General features: G+C 38.3%; 1 protein-coding gene across 1 annotated transcript in view; it reads right to left on the bottom strand.

Annotated features, from left to right (window-relative positions):
* ATP8A2 (ATPase phospholipid transporting 8A2) overlaps positions 1-25,085 on the bottom strand; it is a 361,217-nt gene that overhangs the window by 24,507 nt on the left and 311,625 nt on the right. Inside the window, exon 33 of the mRNA XM_032219218.1 lies at positions 2,012-2,100. Within this exon, the coding sequence (XP_032075109.1) occupies positions 2,012-2,100 (89 nt within the window). The remainder of the gene's footprint in view (positions 1-2,011; positions 2,101-25,085) is intronic.

A 25,085-nucleotide genomic window follows, 5' to 3' on the forward strand; every position in this document is an offset into this window, starting at 1 on the left:
ATACTTGATATAATTGACACGCCAGAGAGATTTGCGCCTTTAACAATTAACCTGCAAAGAAATCTCTTCCAGTTTGTTTGCTTGTTTGTTTAAAAATTGTATTTGAAAAGCCTGTCAGAATGAGCTTTTGCAATCAGCTTCTTTCTTTGTTCCAAAGGTGTTTTTTCAAGATGCAACTGAACTTTCTTGTTTTTCTTTGAAGACGTTTTACATCCCATCTAAGAAGCTCTGACTGGATGGTGGGGAATGGAATAATTGTGGCCATCGACTCCCCAAAAATGCAATTGACCAGCTGTCTGCAAAATGTATAAATCCTTCCATTCCCCACCATCCAGTTAGAGCTAAAGAATCTTCTTGGATGAGAAGCGAAACATCTTCAAAGAAAAACAAGGAAGTCCAGTTGCCTTTTGAAAAAAACGCATATTTGGGACAACTGTGACTTGGATGACTGAGAATCTCCGTAGACATTTAGCTTCTCCTTTCTTCAGCACTTCCTGCAATGGACAGAAACATGTACACGATTGCATGGCCATTCAATAAATGTAAAAAGGTCTCCAATTTGCAAGCCCTATTATAGGTACTGGGTTATTTAAAAGTGAAAAGAAGATGAAATAAACTTCTTAACCACCTTCTGCTTTTTAGGTAGTTAAAAGAACAACAATCTTCTAATGCAGATTTTGTTTTCCTATAGAACAGGGGTGTCAAACTCAATTTCATTGAGGACTGCATCAGGGTTGTGTTTGACCTCAGGGGGCTGTGGGGGGTGGACGTGGTCAGCTTGATGTCACTCATGTCACTCATGTCAGGGGTGCCTGTGGTAGCCTGAGAACTCTGCCAGCAAAAAAGGGGCTCCTGAGCTCCGGTTTTGTCTGTGGCAGCTTCCTGCAAGCCTCTGCCAGCATAAATGGTGCTCGGGAGGGTCACCTGCAGCCCTAGGAAGCTCCATTTTTGGCTGCGATGGCCTCCTGGAATCCTCTGCCAGTGAAAACAAAGCTCAGGAGGGCTGCACACATCCCTCACAAGCTCCATTGTCACTGGCAGAGGGAACGTAGGCCAGGCCTTTGCTGTTTCCAGGGCCAGATCTAAGTACCCCACAAGCCAGATCTGGCCCCCGGGCCTTGAGTTTGATGCCCCTGCTATAGAAAAACAATGTTATTTGGACTTTCTCCTGTTGCATGATACAAAGTTACATGATATGAATTCATTTATTTCCATCAGAACACATTGTAGAATTATTTTTAATCCACAGTAATTATTGAAAATAGCTAAGTCTTCAAGACCTGAAGAAGATCACAAAAACTTTTCTTCTTCCCGATAACATTTTGCTCCCTTTTCCATTTTCTTCATAAAGAATGAAACATAGCAGAGGGCTCTAAAATTAGTTCCATACTCAATCAATAAATTTAAAATATGGTCTTGTTTGGGAATGTTGGTAAGGAACTCAATCCATCAAGAAATTCATTCATTCTTCAAATCACAGTGAAATACAAAGTTAAGAGCATTTTAGGTTATACTGCTTGCATTTGAGTTTTAATGCAAGCTACAGATTTAAAGTCTTGTTTGCCACTACTCCATGTCACTGCAACAGCTGAAATATTTTATATATTTATAAAATATCTTGTAGGCAGAAGCAGAAAAGTCTTGGATCATAAAGACATTCTGTTTATTTAAGATGAAACAATAGCAAAAGGGCAGGGAATAGCTAGAAACAAACAAGAATTTTCATTTGGAAAATCATAATATTTTGCTTTAAATGTTCATTATTATTAAATTCCATCCTATATGAAATTTGACTTCTGTATTCATTTAAAAAACAGTGTTATATGTACCTTCATAGATGAGGAAAATAAATGGTTGTGTATTTGCAAAAAACCATTAGCACTGATTAACACTTTGTACCCATCTAAGTGATTTAGGACTGAGATTAAGGGTTAGCAGCTTTAGGACTACCCTGAGATATTGTAAGTTTAAGTAAATAACATTTTTCAAAAGAATGTAAATAATAACTTACGCTCTCCATGCCACATCTTTAACAAGGCACGCTGTGGGCACGAGCAATAAACCGATCCAGAACTGTCCACATCTCAGTACCATTCCTGCCTGTAAATTGTAATAATAAACACAGCATTAATTATACATGACATTTTTTGGGTGGACTGCAATGAAAGAGTAAGATGAGATCATTGCTAAAAAAGCTGTAACATAAATCCTGATATCTGAAGATGTTCCTCAGTCAAAGTCTTTGTCCTTGGAGGAAGAAATCTAATATCATCATTTTCCTGCAGCAATTCAACAGTACTATCTAAACTTTGATACTGAAAGACATGTCAAAAGGACCACTTTTTAGATGCATTCTAGATAAAAATAGCTCTCCTGTGAGTTTTACAGAAGAAAGGTAGGTCTTAGTGGTAATGCCAACAGGACATTGGACTAGACTAGTTGGAGGGGACCTTGGAGGTCTTCTTCTAACCCCTGCTCAGGCCCTAACCCTAACCCTATCCCATTTCAGACAAATGGGTGTCCAATCTCTTCTTAAAAACTTCCAGTATTAGAGAATTCACAACTTTTGGAGGCAAGCTGTTCCACTGATTAATTGTTCTAACTGTCAGGAAATTTCTCCTCAGGTCTAAGTTGCTTCTCTCCTTGGTTAGTTTCCACCCATTGCTTCTTGTCCTCCCCTCAGGTGCTTTGGAGAATAACTTGACTCCCTCATCTTTGTGGCAATGCTTTGAGATATCGGAACACTGCTATCATGTCTCCCCTGGTCCTTCTGTTCACTAGACTAGCCATGCCCAATTCCAGCAATCGTTCTTTAAAAGGTTTAGTCTCCAGTCCCCTAAACATCTTTGCTCTTCTCTGCACTCTTTCTAGAGTCATAACATCTTTTTTACATCGTGGCGACCAAAACTGGATGCAGTATTCCAAGTGTGGCCTTACAAAGGCATTATAAAGTGGTATTATGGTAATTACAAATAGTAAAATGGCAATTCTCACAATAGCACTTTATTTTATCACTGATAAAGATAATATATTCCTTGAGATTATTCCAGGACAGAATAGCTCTGTATATTAAAAACTTGCATTTTAGGAGAAAAAGCAGAGCTTAGTTATAGCAAATATTTGCATCAGTTGAGGTTCTTTCTCCAGCAAACTGACCATTTTTCTGCTCTCACAAGTATATTGCAATGTTAACTCTGCTAACAAAATAGGCAGTTATAGAGCCTAGAGCTGATATGGAAGAACATATGTTGGATAAATCAGTATGAATTTTAAATAGATCTCTGGATTGCTGAGAGACTGATGTGCTTTACACCAGCTTTCTCCAGGCTAATGTTTTCCAGATGTCTGAACTATTTTTGGTGTAAAATTAATGTAGTTTGATACATCTAGAGAATGCCAGTTTGGTAAAGATTCATATTAGAATATGATACGGTAGTTTTATTTGGATGTTTTGCTGGGAGGTGATCATTTTACAATTCATGTATGTTTAGCCTTAAAAATGTAGCTGGTCCACAAGAATCACAGCCAGATAATTTTCAAAAGATTTATCAGTTTCCTGAGCTTAATTATTTGTGCTGTTAGAGGAATAGCAGTGATATGGCAAATTTGGTAACCCAATTAAACATCCTAATTCCATGCTGGAACACACTACACAAACAGGAAATAAACATATTCTAAAAGTAGAATCAGTTTCAGTATTTTGGATTCTGCCATGTAATTAAATCACATATTCTCCTAGCTAATCAGTAAAACTACCCATTGCTCAATAAAATACATAGAAAGAATATTAAAGGGTTAGGATGAGTTACATACTTTTCTTTCCTTGCTGGTTAATGAATGCATTTTTTAAAAAATAATTCTACTAATGTTTATATTATTTTTATAATCCAGATAATTATCTTTACATTAATACTGTATATTTCAAGAAAAATAACAAACTCTTCTCCATACTTATCAAAGCCAAATGTGAAAAAAATCCATATTTCCATTGAGTTGGTGTCATAGAGATCAACATAAATTAAACAAGTATTCATAATTTACAGAAGAAAGCCTAATGTAAATCTGTATGTGTATATGTATACTGTATGAATGTATCTATGTATCTAATTATCTGTGTGTGTGTGTGTGTGTGTGTGAGAGAGAGAGAGAGAGAGAGAGAGAGGGAGGGAGGGAGGGAGGGAGGGTGGGTGGGCGAGGGAGGTGGTATTCAGCCGGTTTGGGTGAACCGGTAGTGGCAGCTGCAGGAGGCTCCCCACACCCACCTCGCTGTAATGCGCAAGCACTGCACATGTGCAGAAGGCAATGCACATGCGCAGATGAGGCATTTATGAACCAGTAGGGAAGGTAAGTGAATCCCATTGCTGGTGCATGTTTGGCATGTTTGGTGAGAACACATGGACATATATGGGCAGAGATACTTTCCATATCACAAGAGCAATCTTTAGACTTTGCCTCTGTAATGGACTGCTTTTCAGAGATTTGTGTGGTAGTTGGAAAGTCCTAATTATGTTCTTTTCTTCAGACCTGGCCTTTTCCTGTACATTTTGGAATACTATGAGCTTCCTTCAGAGAGGGAGGGGGGAGGGAGGGAGGGAGGGAGGGAGGGAGAGAGAGAGAGAGCGCGAGCGAGAGAGAGAGCGAGAGAGAGAGAGAGAGATAGGGCCATCCGTCAACCCTCAGATGATGAGTAAACAGCCCCCAGGTCTGGAGGTGGCTGAGGAAGAAGAGGAGGAACAAATTTGTCCAGTGCCTGATGTGCCAATGTGCAGAAGGCAGAGGAGAGGAGAGCAGTGGAAATCTGTGGGCCGATCCTTGGGATGGAAGAGCCACTGCTGCTAGTGAAGCCCCACCCTAGCTCTGGGATAAAAGGCAGTGGGCAGAGATGAATAGATGTGGCAGACAACTATTCAACTCCCTCCCCGACAGACTTGTTAGCCTGCATTGAGAGAAAAACTTTTTGCTGGGGCTGCAGGCGCTCCTAATAAAGGAATCATTGATTTAAACACAGTGGGGTTTTCTGACAGAAGGGAGCTGGGTCAGAACAGATGGGAAAAGCGGTGCCTTCTTGAAACTTTGCCTCCAGTTTCCATTAGTCACAGGCAGGAATGGTGGAATTAAGAGCCCAAGCCAGTGACCTTAACAACTTTAAAATATATGGCCTTTAACTCTGTTGGCTGGGGAATTCTGGGAATTGAAGTCCACAAATCTTAAATTTGCCAAGGTTGGGTAATACTGGCCCAATACTGGAAAATACCTGACAGCATCTGCTGGCACATTGAGACATAGAAGCTGAGATCTAAAGAGTTCTGAAGATAGCTCGGATTGAACTGGGAACATTTTATCAGTTAAGAGGGGGTTCATTACTGAATTGCAGCTACTCCTTGAAAACATGAATCAAGGCTTTTACCAATTCACTAGAACGCCACCAGCTCTCACCCGTGTGATCCAATTATTGCTTATTTGGAGCAAGTGAACCATATCCTATTTTCTACTCAGAAAATAGAGGGTCTAGTCATGTACTTCTCTTTATAAGACAGAGACACAGGGATCAAGTGCCAGTCCGTTTCTGAGATGCCAATTTCCCCACAGTATGAATGCAAATTGTTGACTTAGAATTACACATTAATACACATATTTTTTCTAATGGGATTGCTACACATTAGCATGATGGAATCTTACTTGCCTCCATAAATCATTAAACTCTTTTCTGCTGATAGGATTTCAGTGGCGGTTACTCTGTTAGAGTTGGAAGGGACCTTTTAGGTCATCTAGTCCAACCCCCTGCCCAAGCCACCATTTCTGACTAATGGCAGTCCAATCTCTTCTTAAAAGCCTCCAGTGATGAAACTCCCACAACTTCCTAAGGCAACTTCTGTTCCATTGGTTGACTGTTCCCACTGTCAGGAAATTTCTCCTTATTTCTGTGTTGAATCTCTTCTTGATCAGTTTCCATCCATTATTCCTTGTCTGGCCTTCAGGTGTCTTGGAAAATAGCTTGATGCTCTCCTCTCTGTTGCAGCCCCTCAGATATTGGAACACTGTTATCATGTCTCCCCTGGTCCTTATCTTCACTAGTTCCGGCAACCGTTCTTCGTATGTTTTAGCCTCCACTCCCCTAATCATCCTTGATGCTCGTCTCTGCACTCTTTCTAGAATCCCAACATCTTTTTTATAGTGTGGTGACCAAAACTGGATGCAGTATTCTAGGTGTGGTCTTTCTAAGGTTTTACAGAGTGGTATTAGTACCTCACTTGATCTTGATTGTATCTGTCTGTTAATGCAATTTTGGATTGTGTTAGCTTTTTTGGCTGCCACCGCACACTGCTGGCTCATATTTAACTGGTTATCCACTAAGACTCCAAGATCCCTCTCACAGTTACTGCTATTAAGCCTGGTTTCACTCAGTCAATATGTGTATTTTTGGTTTTTCTTGCCTAAGTGTAAGCCTTTACTTTTCTCTACCTTGAATTTCATTCTGCTAGATAGGGTCCAGCCCTAACTGGAAAACTAATAGATTGAAGCTGAAATCTCTGGCATAGAGAGCAAGTGCTCCATCATTGAGTCACACACATCTCTTTTTCACATATTCTGTCCCCTTTAATCCTTGTACATTTTTGCTCTAATTACTATCACAAGTTTTAAAAATCTCTTTGTGCCATAATGCTTGTGTGTCATTTTTTTAAATGGGCTCCTCAATCTATCTTATGCTTTTCTGCTTCCACTTATACAATTGAACACATATATTTTACAATGGGAAATGTCACAACAAATGACTTGAAAGAGAATCACATACATCTTACCACAAGAGAGCCAATTAAAAAAAAAAAACCATTGAAAATAAAAATACATAAGGAACTATCAGATCTTAAGCAAAGATGAATTTATAAGATTATTGAAGGTAAATGTCTTCATAGGACCATTTGTCCATTACCATGCTAGGAAGAAAATGAGAACTGACATACAAGCTGTATCTACATGTATCTCACATTTTGAACGTTCAATATTTATTATATCTTACCCATATGTATTCTCAAAACTTTTATTATTATTATTATGTTCTGGACATAGTCAGAGTGACTGTGTAGGAAATATTATAGTACCAGATTCCTGGAACAGCTCTGAGCAGGAACTAATTGTTCCCAAGAGCCAACGATATCAGCGCAAAAGAGGACAAAACATATATAATCAACAAAGCCATGTTTTCCCTTGCAAAATATCCTAAATATATAATATATGCTAGTTACCCACCTTTCATGATAGCTGAAAATATTCTTTATAAGCTCTAAAGAATGGAAACAATGTACAGTAAAACTTAAAGTAAAGGTAAAAGTTCCCCTTGTACATATGTGCTAGTTGCTCCCGACTCTAGGGGGTGGTGCTCATCTCCATTTCAAAGCCAAAAGCCAGCGCTGGCCGAAGACGTTCCTATGCTCGTGTGGCTGGCATGACGAAACGCCGAAGGTGCACGGAATGCTGTTACCTTCCCACCAAAGTGGTCCCTATTTTTCTTCTTGCATTTTTCCATGCTTTTGAACTGCTAGGTTGGCAGAAGCTGGGACAAGTAACGGGAGCTCACTCGGTTACAAAATGCTAGGGATTTGACCCACTGAACTGCCGACTTTTCTGATCAACAAGCTTAGCGTGTTAGCCACAGAGCTACAGCGTCTCTACAGTAGAACTTAATTCAGCTCTATTTGCTCCACTAAAATACTCTACTTTTAAGATTCTCTTTGCTGTTTTCCTAATGCATCATTATCTTAAGTTCCAAGTACATTTTGAAGAATATCCAGATAGGTTTTTCTTGTGCAGCAGAGAAGTCAGTTAGCATGCTCCCTGACATCTTGATTATTTTGATTAAATCATCCTTCAAATTGCTGCATGTATATTCAATCTCATCCAAAAATATTACATTCCATTGTATATTGGACTTAAAAGCAACCTAATTCAGTTGCCTAGGTTTGTCCCTACATCAATCAGAATTCTATCCTTGAACACCTCTCAAACTTTCAGCTGAAGTGGCTACATTTCAGAATGTAAGAAACAATTGTGACCCTCAGAAATCAATAACTGTAGGCTTTGGCTGGGGAAAAAGAGGAGGAAGAAATGTAATAGCTGTACTATTTACCATATTTTTGGGACTATAAGACGCACCGGAGTATAAGACGCACCATGATTTCGAAGAGGTAAATTTAAAATAAAAGTTTTTGCACTCTGCAGGCCTCTCAAACCCTCTGCACGCCTCATTTTTTGCAAAAAAGGGGGGGCATGCAGAGCTTTGGGAGGCTTGAAGAGTGCTCCTGGGAGCTGGGGGGAGAGGCCAAAAATGAGCAAAAAATGACCCATTTTTCACAAAATGGACTGTTTTTTGCAAAGAAAAAGGGCATGCAGAGCTCCTGGGGGCTGGGGGGGGGGAACGAGTAAAATATGGCCTGTTTCTCACAAAAATGGGTTGTTTTTCGCAAAGAAAAAGGGCTTTGGGAGGCTCATAAGAGTGCTCCTAGGGACTGGGAAGCAAAAATGAGAAAAAACCGTCCCTCCCCAGCCCTCTAGAAGCCTCCTAAAGGCTTTGCTCGGCCATTTTTGCAAAGGGGGCAAGGAATACAGCCAAAAATGCTGTATTCAGTGTATAAGACGCACCCAGATTTTCACCCTCTTTTTTGAGGGAAAAAGTGCGTCTTATACTCCAAAAAATATGGTATGTTTTCCTTCTAATTAACATTACTAGGAAAAACACTGTAAAAACCCAGTATTACAGTATGTAAAAACACACTGTAAAAACACAGTATTTAATAGAGGTTGTAGTGCAACCTGTTCTCTAGAACTCTAGGTACCCTACTTTGCACCTTTACAATTAATGACTTCCACAAGAACATAGGTCCAAAGCCTTTCTGAAGCCTTCTTCATAATCCCCAACATCTGTCCCATCTCGACTCCAGGCCAACTGTGGGAATTGCCTGTCAGCAGCCGCGCAGATGAATAGATACATAAACACCTATGTCAGTTCGCCCTATGATTTCGGTTGAAAATTCTGGACAAAAAGCAAGTTTCTCATTGAAGCTATTCACCATATAGAGGAAGCACCTGTTCAAAAATGTATCCAAAACACATTTTTCAGGAGCTTTAAGAAAAGAAAAAGAAGTTCTATAATTGACTGCACTCTCCAAGGTATGGCAAGAACACAATCCATAGCATTCTTGCTAAAGGAGCCTCATTAATAATTTAAATCACTTGCTTTCGTTTATAAATACCTAGTTGTAAGACAGTTTTACCTTAGCTATCTGTTGAACTGCAGCTGATGTACATGATCTTTACTGTAGCATGGATAAGCTATAGGTCAGGCAGTTGCTGATGCATAAATCAACATGGATAAGGGCAAAAGTAATCTGATAGCAAATAACTTCCAAATGCTACAGCATGCATTTGGCAGCAACAGAATATAAGAGTTATCCTATACATCCTCCCTACCAAGTTAGTCATATCTTTTTTTCCATCAAGAATTCAGAAACAGTAGGAAACCTCATTCTTCATTTTCAATGAAATTTAGTGTGATCTAGTGGTAAAATGATATAAGAACACTATCCACGTGGCAAAATCCATTAATTTAGAGTCAGATACCAATTGGTAAATCAAAGAACAGAACAATAAGCTACATAACCACAAGTCACCTCTTCAGAATCACCTTCATGTACAAATAAACATCTTAATATGTGTATGTATGTATGTGTGTATGTATGTATGTGTATGTATGTCTCTCTGTGTGTGTGTATATATATATATGTGTGTGTGTGTGTTGTATATGTGCTATTTAGCCATAAAGAGCTAAATAGCTTGAAATAGATCTATACTAGTCTCCCTTTATTTATTTATCAGCACAAATAAAAAAACATATATATATATGTATGTATATATATCAACATTTTACCGTAATTAATAATATATAAATGTATATTCTGTTTGACTCTCAGTAACTCCAGGAGGTTTACGCATTTACAAATTCATAACATCATAAATAGATTTCTTTTTAAAAATTTCCCTGAAAAATCATCAGCTATTTTACAGATTTTGGACATAGTGCATAAATGCATTCCCTAAAAGCTTTATGGGGTGTAAATAGCCCTAAAATGTTTTATTTTCTTAGCAATTGCCTAATTTCATTTTACTTAACTATATCTCATTTAGCTTATTGCTATTATTTCTGTTAGGTATATCGAAATGATTTATGTAACTGTCCATTTACTATACCACTTTTAATATAACTGTTCTAAAAATAAGCTGATTTTTATTCACTGACTTTTATTAATTTTTCTAGTGAAGAAAACGGGCTAGCTAAATCCGTTTTGGAAGATCATGGCTTTTCTATGTAAAAGAAATCCATGACGGATTTCTAAATAAACCACTTAGATTTTTAGGCACTCTAGAAATTCGTTATCCACATCCCTTTGTGGTAAAATACAATTATTTTTGAAATGTGGATCCAAATGTAGTCAGAATGGCTCCATTTATGTATAAGAAAAAGAGATAAGCTCTGGGAAATCCTATGGAATGCAGAAATAGAGAAATCTGTAAGAAAAATAACCCAGACAATTTCCTCATCATAAAAAGATGGAAAGGCTAAAGGCTCAGCATGACCAATAGCCGCTGAATGTTTTTACATTATTATTATTAAAATTAGGTTGGGAGGACAATAGATGGCTAGAATGGTCTGTGTATGACTGGCATTCTGAACGAAAGCATACAATACTGCAATTTTGTCACTTATCTTAATATTACTAATCTTAACAGCAGTGATACAGGGCTGTTGCATGACAAACAGTAAATTGTGAACATCCTGTGCTATATTTTTAAGCTTCTGTCACCACTGCATAGCTAAAATCCTGAACTTAAAGATGTCAGTGATTTTTTTTTCTTATCTCCTTCTGCCCTAGAAAAATAGGTAAAGCTAAAAAAGAAGTCCAGGAGAAGAATAGGGATTTGAATCTTTTTAACACAACTTTCAAAAAGGCTATCTAATCCCGACTAGGAAAACCTAGCACTTTCCAATTCTCCAAATAGACAAATTGCTATTGTCCATATTGTACTGCCTATAGAATTGCATTAGATATAGATAGAATATTTGCAGTGTACTGTATACAACTGCATCGCATACAGTATAGAACATATTGTATGGGATTAAAGAAAGGTGCTCCCACAATCCAACACTTTTATAGTTTGAAAAATAAAATGTTTCTTTACACACCCACAGAATACATGTTGTATTATGCTTGGCACATTATTAAATGTATACAGAATCTCTTTTTGATCCTGGTATGTTGGCAGATATGAGTGGAAGAAAGACAAGAACTGATAACAATTTTGAGTTTTTTAAAAAAATCTTATATTCCTTTGCCTGACATGTATTGATACCATGCTATTGACCTTTGACCTGTGAAGAATTTGTGTCAAAAGCCATTCATTCATTTTTGTGTTTCTTAGATAGCAAATCTCTAAAAAGTGACAGAAAGTTGTAAAAAAATAATGATAAGAAACAAAGCACAGAGATTTGCAAAATGTGGGAGTCTAAATTATCTACATTAATCTGTCCTAAGAATGTACACACTGATAAAAAAAATGTTTGACACAAGCACATTTTACGATTTGAGAAAGTAAATAGTATTATCTCAGGTTATCTGTCCCTTACTATCTATCAAAAATGAAAAATGAATTCTTAAGAAAATAATTAGAGAGAAAAGAATGAAAGGGAACGTATGCAAAAGTCATTTAGCTTTCCCAAACAGACCTCTGGATTTGATGCTTCAGAAAGACCTTGCAAGCAATTATTTGTATCAGATTTATATAAAAACATTTTAAGTCTTGGCTACTTTGTATTCTTTTGAGTCTGTTTTCACTTGCTTAACCTATAATTGTTTGTTTTAGTAAAAAGAAGAAATAGATAGTTTTTGCTTCAGAGAATAATATTGTGATTAAGACTCAGGAGACACATGCTCAGGTAAGTTTCATCGAATATTTAAAAAATGCATAAACACACATACATCTAGTCCATGTATGATATGCCATAGGCTAAACAAACAATGCATCCAATAACTTATTGGCAAATGGTCTAGATCAGCGTGTTCAACCTTGACAACTTAAGATTTGTGGACTTTAATTCCCAGACTTCCCCAACTAGCCTGGCTGGCTAGGGAATTCTGGGAGTTAAAGTCCACAAATCTTAAAGTTGCCAAAGCAATAGCATTTAGACATATATACCGCTTCACAGTGCTTTCCAGTGGTTTACAGAGTCAACATACTGCTCCCAATAATTTTGGGTCCTCATTTTACCCACCTTGGAAGGATGGGAGTCTGAGTCAACCTTGAGCCTGGTGAGATTTGATTTGCCAAATTGCAGACAGCTGGCTGTCAGCAAAAGTAGCCTGCAGTACTGCACTCTAACCACTGCACCACCATGGCTCAAAGGTGGACACCCCTGCTTTTATTTAAATCATATTTATTTAAGTCATATCAGGAGACTTCTCAATATAGCAGAATACTTTACGCCTTCCTTTCCTTCATTGAAATGGAAGTGCAATTTAGAAGAAATATTCTACAGCCACACCCATCCTACAAGCATATAGTAATCTTATTGTTCAGATGATGCTTATGATGTTATCTCTTCAGTTTTATGAGACTTAAACTAGCATTTCAGAAATTCACTTTCTCTATTTTATAACTAGTATCAGACTTTCCTTATGCTTGCAAGGCTATAATAACATTTTTTTCCCAAGTTTACTTTTTAAACAAAGTGAAGTTGTGCCTTTGGTGAGTTGTCTCATATGAGTTGCCTTTCAGTTTGCCCTAAGCTTGACTATTGTATTGTTCACTAGGGTATTACAAGAAATATGGAAACTAAAGTTAAACTGGGAGAATTATTTATTTTATTCTTGATAGCTGGAAAACCTGCCATAAAAAGAAATCAAGTATTACATGTGATTCCAAGGATAGGAGAAAAAGTAATCATATTTTCCATGTAATCAAGAAAGATTTTTGGCCTATTTCTTCTTCAGATATTATTTTTCCATCTGACTTGTGCAATAAAATCATTTGTTACTCTCAGTTACAGTAAGGGTTTATGAAAGTTATTATTACTTAACCCATTGCAAGTATTCTTCAACTGTGGGGAACAAATACATCCCTGATGATAAGAACACTTTTATCACCAAAATATTTTAGGGACCCGAATAAAAAATAAATAAATCCAGAAGAGCAATAGCAATAGCACTTAGATTTATATACCACTTCACAGTGCTTTACAGCATTCACTAAGTGATTTTAAAGAGTCAGCATATTGCCACCAACAATCTGGCTCCTCATTTTATCAACCTCGGAAGGATGGAAGGCTGAATCAACCTTGAGCCAGACAGGATCCAACTCCTGGCTGTGAGCAGTGAGTTAGCTTGTAATACTGCATTCTAACCACTGTCCCACCACAGCTCTTCACTTGTACAAAATGTTTGTCAAGCACATTGCAGTACAAAGGTGGATAGTGCTGTAGTAGAAAAATATGTACATAAATCATATTGCCATTGCATCCAAGAATCAAAACACTATCTGTAATGTAAATTTAAAAAAGCAGTGGGATCTTCCCCATGTAGGCACATATTTCTATTTTTTAGAAATAAAAAGGATTCTGACCTTCCAAATTCTGGGACCCATGGAAAGATGAGATCAGATGAGTTGAGAGCACCACTGTGCCAAAAGAACTACTAGAAGACTTAAAGTACCAGTTCTCTGCTAAAAAATACCCATAACATTGTCAAATTATCTAATAAGACTGTATTGCTATTATTCTCCTCTTCCTTCCTAGTACCTATCTCTTTCCTAGTACCTATCTCTTTCCATTTATGACTATAACCATGTTGCTTGTATCTTTAAAATTTATACTGTTTTATTTGTTTCCTAGTATAATTTGATTGCTTCTTAGTAACCTATGACTATCACTAAGTGTTGTATCTTCTTGTATCTTTATCAAGAATCATTTGATAAATGTATTCTATTTTATTTTTATTTATGTACACTGAGAATCTGTACACCAAAGACAAATTCCTTGTATGTCCAATCATACTTGGCCAATAAAGAATTCTATTCTATTCTATTCTATTCTATTTCATTGACTCAGAATAATTTGGGATGATATGATTCTAAACTCAAGGGATTTACAAACCTCAATTTGAAGAATTACTAAACACTCAGTAGCAAAGATAAGACCCTATAAATATTTCAAGTGATTACTCTTTTGGTAACCAAGGTGAGTGGGTACCATCTTGTCTTTACCTTTTACTTACAGACTGAATTTCTCAGTTCGAATTGAAGACAGACTGGGCTGTTTCTCAGGCACCAATCCATTAAATTGGAGCATTCTTTGTTCTCATCAATCTGCCTCCAGCAATAATAGTATAAACATTTTGTTTGAATGGGGGGGGGGGGGGCAATAGAGGCTGGTGGTAATATTTTATCTCAATCAGCTCCCTGGAGAAATTCAGTGACACAGTATTAATAAATTGTAAAGGTCTGTGCCTAGATAGCATGCTTGGGCTGCCTGTAGAGATGTAGCACAATCTATCTGAAACAGGTCTCCAAGAAACATTTTAATAGCTTCTATTAAAGTCTCTTTACGCTGTTGATAAAAGTGCAAGCAAATTATCCCCTCCCCTGCTTTCTTGAATTTGGATATGGTCCAATCCTCCTCTGTAGGACACCAGCTTTTTGGTAATTGTTGCCTCTTGAGCAGTTAAAACAGCAATACATTTCTTAGCCTGGAGTTCTTTGAACTGTCTTTTCATCTCACCATATTTCCTCTCAGTGTTTTCAACAAAACCCCAGGATCTGAACAAAGAGCTATTAATGAATTTAAAATGACAAGAATCTCCAAATTGTGCTTCCTTCCTTAAAGAATGACATCATTCTCTCTTTAGCTCTCATCTCCACCCGGGGAGCAGGAAGATATAGCTCTTCATTGGAAGTCTCATTGTCCAGTTCCACTGCAGCCTTATAGGAAGCCACACTGTAAGAGTGAGTGGATGGGCACAGGCTGAACAATATGAGGAGAGGAGGAGGAGGAGGATTCTTAAGCTTACCAGGCATTTTAATTTTCCTCAATTACCAAAATTGGCAGAAGATGCAGCTTAATTAGATTTTCAGCTTACCGATTGTCTTCATATGCTGTCCACAAGCTTAATATTTGTAGCTGATTGGCTGAGAAAATAAATTGTTACTTAGCACACTCACATCCTGCAGGAAAATGAAGGAAGGCAGCTTATCGGGTTTCCCGATCTGCTATTCAGGGTATTACAGAAGCACAGAGAATTCTACCATGCTCATTTCATGGCCAAACAACAAGGGATAAAGATTTTATTTCTAAATTATCCAGAAATAAATGAAAAGAGTAAAGGATAACAATGAAGAATATTTGTCTTATCCTTAGAAACTGGTGGGAGGAAATTCAATGAAGCTGAAAAGGCTGTTAACTATTTTAAAGGCCTCTGGATGCAGGTGTAGGAATTTTACACCAGTCAACCCAGAAATGATCTATTGGTTGGTGGGTTACAGGTTTTCCAGCTACCCAAAATTTCTTTTTTTTAATTAGTGCCTCCTCTTTTTTCCTGTCCCATTTTCAGCTTCAATGGGAAGAAAGAGGGTCTGATTATTGATATATTAGGGAATCCTAATAGGCACATATTTTTCTTCTCTATTTTTTTCTTTTTTGCATTTTAATATCAATATTTAGTTTTCATAACAGCTTTGGAAAGACCATGTTTTAAAAGCATTAAATTTTGAATGTCCCTTCCTTCCTTCCTTCCTTCCTTCCTTCCTTCCTTCTTTTTGGTTTGTTATTCAATGATTTTCAGAGATTTTTACCAAGATTTTCTTTAGCAATAACTTCTTTAGCAATAATTATTATTTCAGAATGTTCAATCTTTGAAACTATGGATATTTGTAATTTAGACCTGGGATCCAGTCTGGTTGCTGTTCCAGTTATATATTGAGGCAAGAAAACAGATAAAGCAGATTACCAAAACAGAAATTAAAACTCTGCCAGTGAAGTGATAATCTTAATGAGAGCATCATCTGATTTTAGAGTTGAACAATTTTTTTTTTATTCTGAAGGTCACCATATCATTTTAATATCGTTAAATGTAGACATAATTTGAGGGCCTGGATAAATATGTATGTTTCAATTGAAGATAAAACAAAAATTCATATAATGGTTTTGCCAAGTGGATTAGACAATAGTTCATAAAGCTAATTCAGTGGTGGGATTCAGCCGGTGTAACAACCGGTTTGCTGAGCATGTGCTTCGCCAAACCGGTCCTAACTGGTAGAATCCCACCCCTGCTAATGCTGGACATAGTCAGATTGGTGTAGTGGTTAAGGCACCAGCATAGAAACCAGAAGATTGTGAGTTCTAGTCCTGTCTTAGGCACAAAGCCAACTGGGTGACCCTGGACCAGTCATTCTCTCTCAGCCCTATAGCAAACCACTTCTGAAATCTTGGGAAGAAAACTTACAGGTCTTTTCCAAGCAGTCACCAGGAATCAGCAATGACTCAAAGACACACGTGCATACATTTACACACACAAATACACAACTAATGCATTGTATATAGTCAGCAAATGCAGTGGTCCAAGGTTTAATTACTAAAGGTTGGAATACCACTGAAAAGAGTGGTAGCTATGTACATACGATGAGTTCCAAATACAATAAAACTGGTGGCATTCTACTTCCTGGTAGCCAATTTAAGTAAAATTACCACACAAGAGAAAGAGAAATTTCCCGCCCAAGCAAACTCTTGTGGAAACTCATATGGTGAAGATATATGATAATGTAACATATATATATATATCTTTTTGAACTGGATTTCTTGGACTGTATATTGACTCTATATTCCTTCCTGCAGTATACTGGACACCATGATCCAGCTAGTCCGTAAGGTTAAAACAAGTGCAAATGTCTATGGAGATTCTCCATCATCCAGGTCATGGTTGTCTGAAAGGTGCTTTTTCAAGACGCAACTGGATTTTCTGGTTTTTCTTTGAAGACGTTTCACTTCTCATCCTCACCACAGTCCTTGCAACAGTTCCAAGAAGGCTCCACACCCATTTGCACCACTCAGGTGACTCTGATGACACAGATAGACCTTAACTTGCTAAAAGAATGCAAATGACCAGTTTAATGAAAAGAAGAACTAGGGGAGACATGATAGCAGTGTTCCAATATCTCAGTCTTTAATACAATACAATACAATAGCAGAGTTGGAAGGGACCTTGGAGGTCTTCTAGTCCAACCCCCTGCCTAGGCAGGAAAACCTATACCATTTCAGACAAATGGCTATCCAGCATCTTCTTTAAGACTTCCAGTGTTGGGGCATTCATAACTTCTGGAGACAAGCTGTTCCGCTAATTAATTGTTCTAACTGCCAGGAAATTTCTCCTCAGTTCTAAGTTGCTTCTCTCTTGGATTAGTTTCCACCCATTGCTTCTTGTTCTACACTCAGGTGCCTTTGGAGAATAGTTTGACTCCCTCTTCTTTGTGGCAGCCTCTGAGATATTGGAACACTGCTATCATGTCTCCCCTACTCCTTATTTTCATTAAACTAGACATACCCAGTTCCTGCAACCGTTCTTCATATGTTTTAGTCTCCAGTCCCCTAATTATCTTTGATGCTTTTCTCTGCACTCTTTCTAGAGTCTCCCCATCTTTTCTACATCGTGATGACCAATCTCAGGGGTTGCCACAAAGAAGAGGGAGTCAACCTATTCTCCAAAGCACCTGACTGTAGAACAAGAAGCAATGGATGGAAACTAATCAAGGAGAGAAGCAACTTAGAACTGAGGAGAAATTTCCTGACAGTTAGAACAATTAATTAGTTGAACAGCTTGTCTCCAGAAGTTGTGAATGCCCCAACACTGGAAGTCTTTAAGAAGATGTTGGATAGCCATTTGTCTGAAATGATATAGGGTTTCCTGCCTAGGCAGGGGGTTGGACTAGAAGTCCTCCAAGGTCCTTTCCAACTCTGCTATTGTATTGTATTGTAAATCCTTCCATTCCTCACCATACAGTCAGAGATGAAGAAGCTTCTTGGATGAGAAGTGAAACGTGTGTCTCTCTGTGTGTGTGTGATATGTTTTTCTTTTAAATAAACAGAAGTCTACCTAATTTGGAAATAGCTTGGGATATATCTAAAGCATTTTTCAAAGATAAAATTATACTTAATGCCTCATGGAAGGAAAAAAAGCATGGATTACAGCAGAAGATAATTGAATCAAAAATAAAACGAAGAATGCCGTAAAAGAATACTTTGCTTAACTGATTTGGGAAGCATCTCATGCTTTTAGATCCACCAAATGGTTAGATCTACACCACCTGTGTGCCTTTGATACAGAATTTTTGTTTTAAAAATGAAACAAAATTATTGGCAACAGGAAGAAAAACCTTACCTTCTCAACTGAAATGTTTGTGACAATATAAAATAACATTGTAGTTCCAACAAGACATTTTCTTGGGAAGAAGGCACACTAGTTTTAATGAAATTAATCTTCATTTTTAAAATTTTATGAAAACGTAGCTTCTATAGATATAGGTATAATAGGTAAACAGATTATTTTTTTAAAGCTCATATACCTCCCACTATTTTCAGATGTGAATTCAGGAGAGCTGGCTACATCTGTAACTCTACGGGAACTCTACGTTACTACTTGAAATCCAGAAAAAAGAGTGCAAGACTAGATGGAATAACAAGATAATGGCATGAAAGATTTAGAAGAATGTAGCTCCTACATTCCTAGAGATATTTCAGACAGTCTTATGAAAATAAATTCTTATAAGTTCCATACTATGATACTTATGCTATTGAACGTTTGAAGAACGGTGAGAATTCTAGTCAAAATAAGAGTTATTCAGTTCTTTCATTTAAGGTTCATGCTAAGATTTAAATAGCGAAACTAGCAAGGGAACCTCAAATAGTAATACCCACAATAATTCATGCTGCACAACCTGCTTTCATGAAAGGATGCCAAAGTTCAGATGTTAAAAAGAGTCCTAGTTGATATAATAGCTTTATCCACAGATATACATGGGTCAGCGGTATAATTCTCTGAAGTCTGCTACCGGTTTGGTGAGGCTGCTACTGAGTGCGTGCTTTGCGCACCTGAGGCGCGCCCGTGCAGCACTAAAAAAGGAACATTTTGAAGCCTTCGGAGTCTGCAAAGGTAAGTAGAACAACAAGAGAGGGGAAATCCGCTGTGCCACGCGGTTTAGATTAGCTAGAAAACAGGAAATCTGAAGATTCTAGCTAATATAAATCACGCGTAACAGCTGATTGTCGCCCAGCTGATCTTTGGAAATACCAGTTCACCTGAAACGGTAGCATTTTTTACTACTGGTTCAGGCAAACTGGCCTGAACCGGTAGCATTTCATCCCTGACATGGGCCTGCAGTGCTAGCTTTACTGGATGCAGGAGAAGCTTCTGGTATGGCTTGAATTAGGTTTGTGACCCATCTGCATAGGCTGAGGGAGATGGCACCTCATCAAAGCTATTGTTTCAGCCTGGATTAAGTTCTGCATCTCACCACTTGCCTGCTCTCACCAATGCTTCTACTTCTCTGTCTCCTTCTTGCTACTAATGGTGATAACAGTGTCAGGACAAGGGGGAAAACAGGCCCCAGTAATGGCAGTGACAAGACTTCAAAGATCTCTTCTTCTCAACTTAGGGTGCCTGAGATCAGCAACCTCTACATTTTGGTTGCCACGATGTAAAAAAGATGTGCAGACTCTAGAAAGAGTGCAGAGAAGAGCAACAAAGATGATTAGGGGACTGGAGGCTAAAACATATGAGGAATGGTTGCAGGAACTTGGTATGTCTAGTTTAAAGAAAAGAAGGACTAGGGGAGACATGATAGCAGTGTTCCAATATCTCAGGGGTTGCCACAAAGAAGAAGAGGGAGTCAAACTATTCTCCAGGGCACCTGAGGGTAGAACAAGAAGCAATAGGTGGAAACTAATTAAGGAGAGAAGCAACTTAGACCTGAGGAGAAATTTCCTGACAGTTAGAACAATTAATCAGTGGAACAGCTTGCCTCCAGAAGTTGTGAATGCCCCAACACTGGAAGACTTTAAGAAGATGTTGGATAGCCATTTGTCTCACAGGGTTTCCTGCCTAGGCAGGGGGTTGGACTAGAAGACCTCCAAGGTCCCTTCCAACTCTGCTATTGTATTGTATTGTATATTCATACATCTTTTCCTCAGCGCGTGTATTAAGAAGAGGCCGTATATTTTCTGTACCACTGGGGGTCTCCTTTTCCTTCCCTTCTTTGTCATCCAGCCATTCATTTCACTTGCTCTCATCTTACTTTTTCCTCATCTTACAGTAAAATTGGCAGGGTGAAATATTGCCGTCTTTTGGGCTCATCATCTCCCCTACATGAGAGATTCTTGCTCCACAGGACTTACTCTTGCCTGAACATTGTGGCAGACTGCAAATATTAATATGAAATCCAATTATGGCCTATGATTCATGAATTTGAGACCTTAGTGGTGATATGCCTACCATTTCTGGTTTTTAAAAGTATGGATGACAATTTGATTGGCAAAAAAGTGATTTCTGTATCTAGGGAACATCCTATCCCTATAGCCAAGGTAAGGTAAAAGTAACATATGTGCTGTTCCTGACTCTAGGGGGCAGTGCTCATCTCCACTTCAGAGTCGAAGAACCAGCGCTGTCCAAAGATGTCTCCATGGTCATGTGGCTGGCATGACTAAACGCTGAAGCTGTAAAGAGCGCTGTTATCTTCCCACCAAAGGTGGTCCCTATTTTTCTACTTGCATTTTTACATGCTTTTTAACTGCTAGATTGGCACAAGCAGGGACAAGTAACAGAAGCTCACTCCGTTACGTGGCACTAGGGATTCGAATTGTCAAACTGCCAACCTTTCTGATTGACAAGCTTAGCATCTTAGCCACTGAGCCACCGTGTTCCTAGCAAAGTAAGGTTGCCTTTATCAATAGATTTTGTAATTATCATAGTGGAAAAATATCTAGATTATCACTGTACTGCACTGTTCTCACTGTACTGTGCAGCTTAAGAGCAGTCCCTTAGTTACTTTAAATGGAAATTTAATCTCTGCTCAGTAATGATACAAACTCTGGAAACATTTGTCTTGAAAAAGTTACATGCTTCAATATATTAACATGCATCTCATCCTTGAGCTCACATCTGCTCAAGCTATGAAATAAATATTTTCCACATTATAAATATAGCACATATTTCTAATACTTAATACAGTACACAAATTAATCAAACAGGAGAAGGAGGCAGCTTCTGGGAGTGAAACCTTCATGGCACTGCTTAGTTTATAAAGAGAAAAGCAAATTATTTTTTTGCAAACAGTTTAAATTTCCTTCCAGTTCATATCTCTCTTGTGGATATAAACAGATATAAACAGTAGTTCTGTTGAAAGAGCAGTAGAAAAAAACGATATAAAAAACATCCCATATTGTAGAGTTATTGAAATAGAGCTTACTGAAATAAAATACATACTTCTGAGAAGACACAGATATGGTTGCACTACAAATTGCCCCTCCTTTCTTAGTTTTAAACTACAGTTGTCTGTTTCCTTAGCTACAACGTGTGACATACAATAATTTTTACATGTAGTCCTCAATTTATGATCACAACTAGGACTGGGATTTTGTCAGAGTAGATATATTCATGAACTGGAATAGGGCTTAGTAACAAGGTCATCCAATGGGAGTTGAAACACTTTGCAGCCTGGGCATGGCTTAGTTGTGTAGCTCTGAGTCTGTGCTAAAGCCAAACTGGTCTGCGCTGCTGAACTGAAACCGAAAACCAATCTCTCCTCTCTACCATGTTGGAAGAACCGCTTTGGTAATGTATATATGTCTCGTGTGTTATATTATATATAAAGAGAAGTTAATGAATTCTGCTGCATCAGTTACCTGTGTGTGCTTTCTGGATTTGATTTTTGCAACAAACTCTGATGGATCTTGGTTGCTAAGCAAGGTTGTCATTAAGCGAGTCATCATGGGACAGAGCCCAATTTTACAACCATTTTTACAGTAGTGGTTAAGTGAATCACATGGTTAAGCAATCCCATTTTCCCCAAAAAGCAATTGATTCTGCTTGTTGAAAACCAGCTGGTAATGTCACAAGCATGTATTCACAGGAGGCTGCAACCAGCCATAAATGTGTTGCCAAATGCCCAAATTGTTGTCAAGAGCAGTGGTGGTGCAGTGATTAGAATGCTGTATTTCAGGCTAATTCTGCTGACTGCCAGGGGTTCAATCCTCACCGGTTTTTATGGTTTGGGGTGGGGTGTCATACACCCTCCAGAGTCTGGGGTAGGGTGGCTATAGCAAATAAATACATTTCCAGGGGTATGGTGTTGCAATCGACAGGTGCTGTGACAGAGAAGATTGTCTTCCTGACTCCCATCAGATGACACTACCCTGTAATGTATTAACCATTAAGCAGACTAAGCACATGCTTAGGGCACCAGGCCCAAACGGGGCACCACAAAGTTGAGAAAGAAAGAAAGAAAAACCAATGAAGATTTGTACAGCATGTATGAAGGAGGGGGTGGGCACCAAGATTAGTCAGTGCTTAGGGCACCAGTGAGCCTTAATCCGCCACTGACACTACCTAATGGATGGGACCCAGAGTCTGCCTGTTTTGCTCCTTTAACCAAACTTGCCAAGAAAAATCCACAGGGAGATTTAAGGAAGCCAGAGAAGAATTTCTGCCAAATGCTGATGATAAAGATATCAATGGACCAAAAAATGTCCAAGATTAAATACACATAAATCACGTGAATTTCCATGTTAAAACTGGCTGTAGATCAAGTTTCTCAGATCTGGTTCCAGCATCATCATCCCTCCTCTGAAAAAAATATGACTTTTGTAAAGTTTGGAGGAGAGGAGAAAATAAGTAATATTATCTTGTTGGCTGTGATTTCAGTCTTTTATCATCAAAATTCCCTTCGTCTCCTCTCAGAAGAAGAAGAAAAATATATGAAGAAAATGCTCCATAATGGCAAGTGATTTATTTGTTCTACAGCCAGCAAAATTATTTTCTTACTCACCACTCATTTAAAATGTCATAAGGACCCATTAATATCGCACAATATGGGATTTTTTAAAATCTGATGCTACTATATGTAATCAAAGCCTTATTAGATAGGGACAGAAACAATGCAATGTGGGTAGTGATATGGTGGTTTTCTCTCAACCTCCCAAAAAAGTAGGGAATTAAGAAAACCCAAACTGTTTAAAGTATCGAGCTTAGCCAGCCATATGCAATTACCAATTATATGAGTGAATGGCTTAATGGCTTAAGATAAACAGTGATCTGGGGTCTCCCTACTCAGAGAGATTTAAATAGTTTCAAATTTTTAATAATATAATTTACAATGGCTCACAGGCCTAAATTATCCTTATAGCTTTCTATAAGTCATAGTAATGTAGTAAAACTAGGACATCTGTTAACTTGGCTTACAGAATTGATGTGATTCCCAGCTATAGGTTGACTACTTGATCTGTTGAATGGAATTGTGGAAGGGCATTCAGGAGTGTCTGATAAAGGATTAAGCCTTTTGTGCAAATGCTTTGATAAGAGGTTGTTTTTCTCCTCCCACAGCGATTCAAGACTGACTGCTGTCTTTTGATTATTTTTTTTAAAGCTGGCTAAAGGATTCTTTATAGGATTTCTCAACTGATCACCATACGGCCTCCCTAAAAGCAACTTACTGCTGAAATATTTCTCAAATGCCTTTTTCCATGTGGCTTCATCTGGAGCAATGCTCACCCATACAGATGGGTGCATGTGGCCAAAGGAGGACACAAACAACCCTAGAACTGTGATAGTGAACCTTTTAGGCACCGATTGCCCAAACTGCACATGTGCACATGCCCAAACTGAAAGGTGTGCGTGCGTGCGTGCATGAATGCACACATGTGTGGACATGCACATGGGGATTGAAGGAATGTGTGCATGTGCAGACATGTGTGTGTGTGTGTGTACATGTGTATGCATGTGTGGACATGTGTATGCATGTGTAGACATGCACGAACAGGGGCATGCATGGACATGCACGAATGGGCACATGTGGGACATGTGCACGTTCATGCATGGATATGCGCGCATGCACAGCAGAGACCCAAAGAACAGCTAGCCAGCAGGAGGCGCGGTGTCCCAACATTGGCAGTGCAGCAAAAGGCAAGATCTTTTTCTTTCATGAGTTTCTGTTTCGTTGTTTGCAGGGAAACAGAAGCTCACAAAAGAAACACCACAGTGATCTAGCCTGGGGCAATGGCGCGCATGCCAGCAGAGAGAGCTCTGTGTGCCACTTCTGGCACGCATGGCCTAGGTTCGCCATCACAGCCCTAGAAGAACTGGGAGATGGGAGCCACTGACATCTTACACTTCCATGCTTTCTCCTTTGTAATATATGAAGATACATATAAAAAGCAAAATAGGCCACAAATCCTTGCAGTAACCACAAATGGACAGGAAGGAGTTATAAACAGGATTTGTGGAAAATCCAAGATTTGTAGAAGAACTTAAGGGTGTGGGGGGGAAATGTAAGAAATGAGATTAAAAAATAGAGCAGTGAAATCTGAATATACCGAAGCATAAAGAATGCTAGGGTGTTTTTGGGGAGAGGATAGAAATTTTAGCCAGAATGCTTTAAAACATCATGGCTAATTGGAATATATTATTTCCCACTTTTTGGTATATTCATCATTCCCTATTCTATAAAGTGCCCTACATTTCTCTGGTTTTAAATAAGTACGTATATCCAAGCTGGACCAATTCCAGAATTATTGGAATCATTGCCTATATAGTACAGCAAGAATTAACAAGAATAATAACCAAAATAAGTACTGCTATTAAGGACAAGAATAGGAAAATACTGCTAACTAGAAAAGGACAAGAAGCGTATTGGGTGGCAGAGCACTTCAAATAAACACGGAATCAGCCAAGCCCAGCTTCAAGCTGTGACTTCAGTACGTCCAATCCACCTGATGAACTGTACAT

Source organism: Thamnophis elegans, chromosome 6, assembly GCF_009769535.1.
Source record: "Thamnophis elegans isolate rThaEle1 chromosome 6, rThaEle1.pri, whole genome shotgun sequence".
NCBI lineage: Eukaryota > Metazoa > Chordata > Lepidosauria > Squamata > Colubridae > Thamnophis > Thamnophis elegans.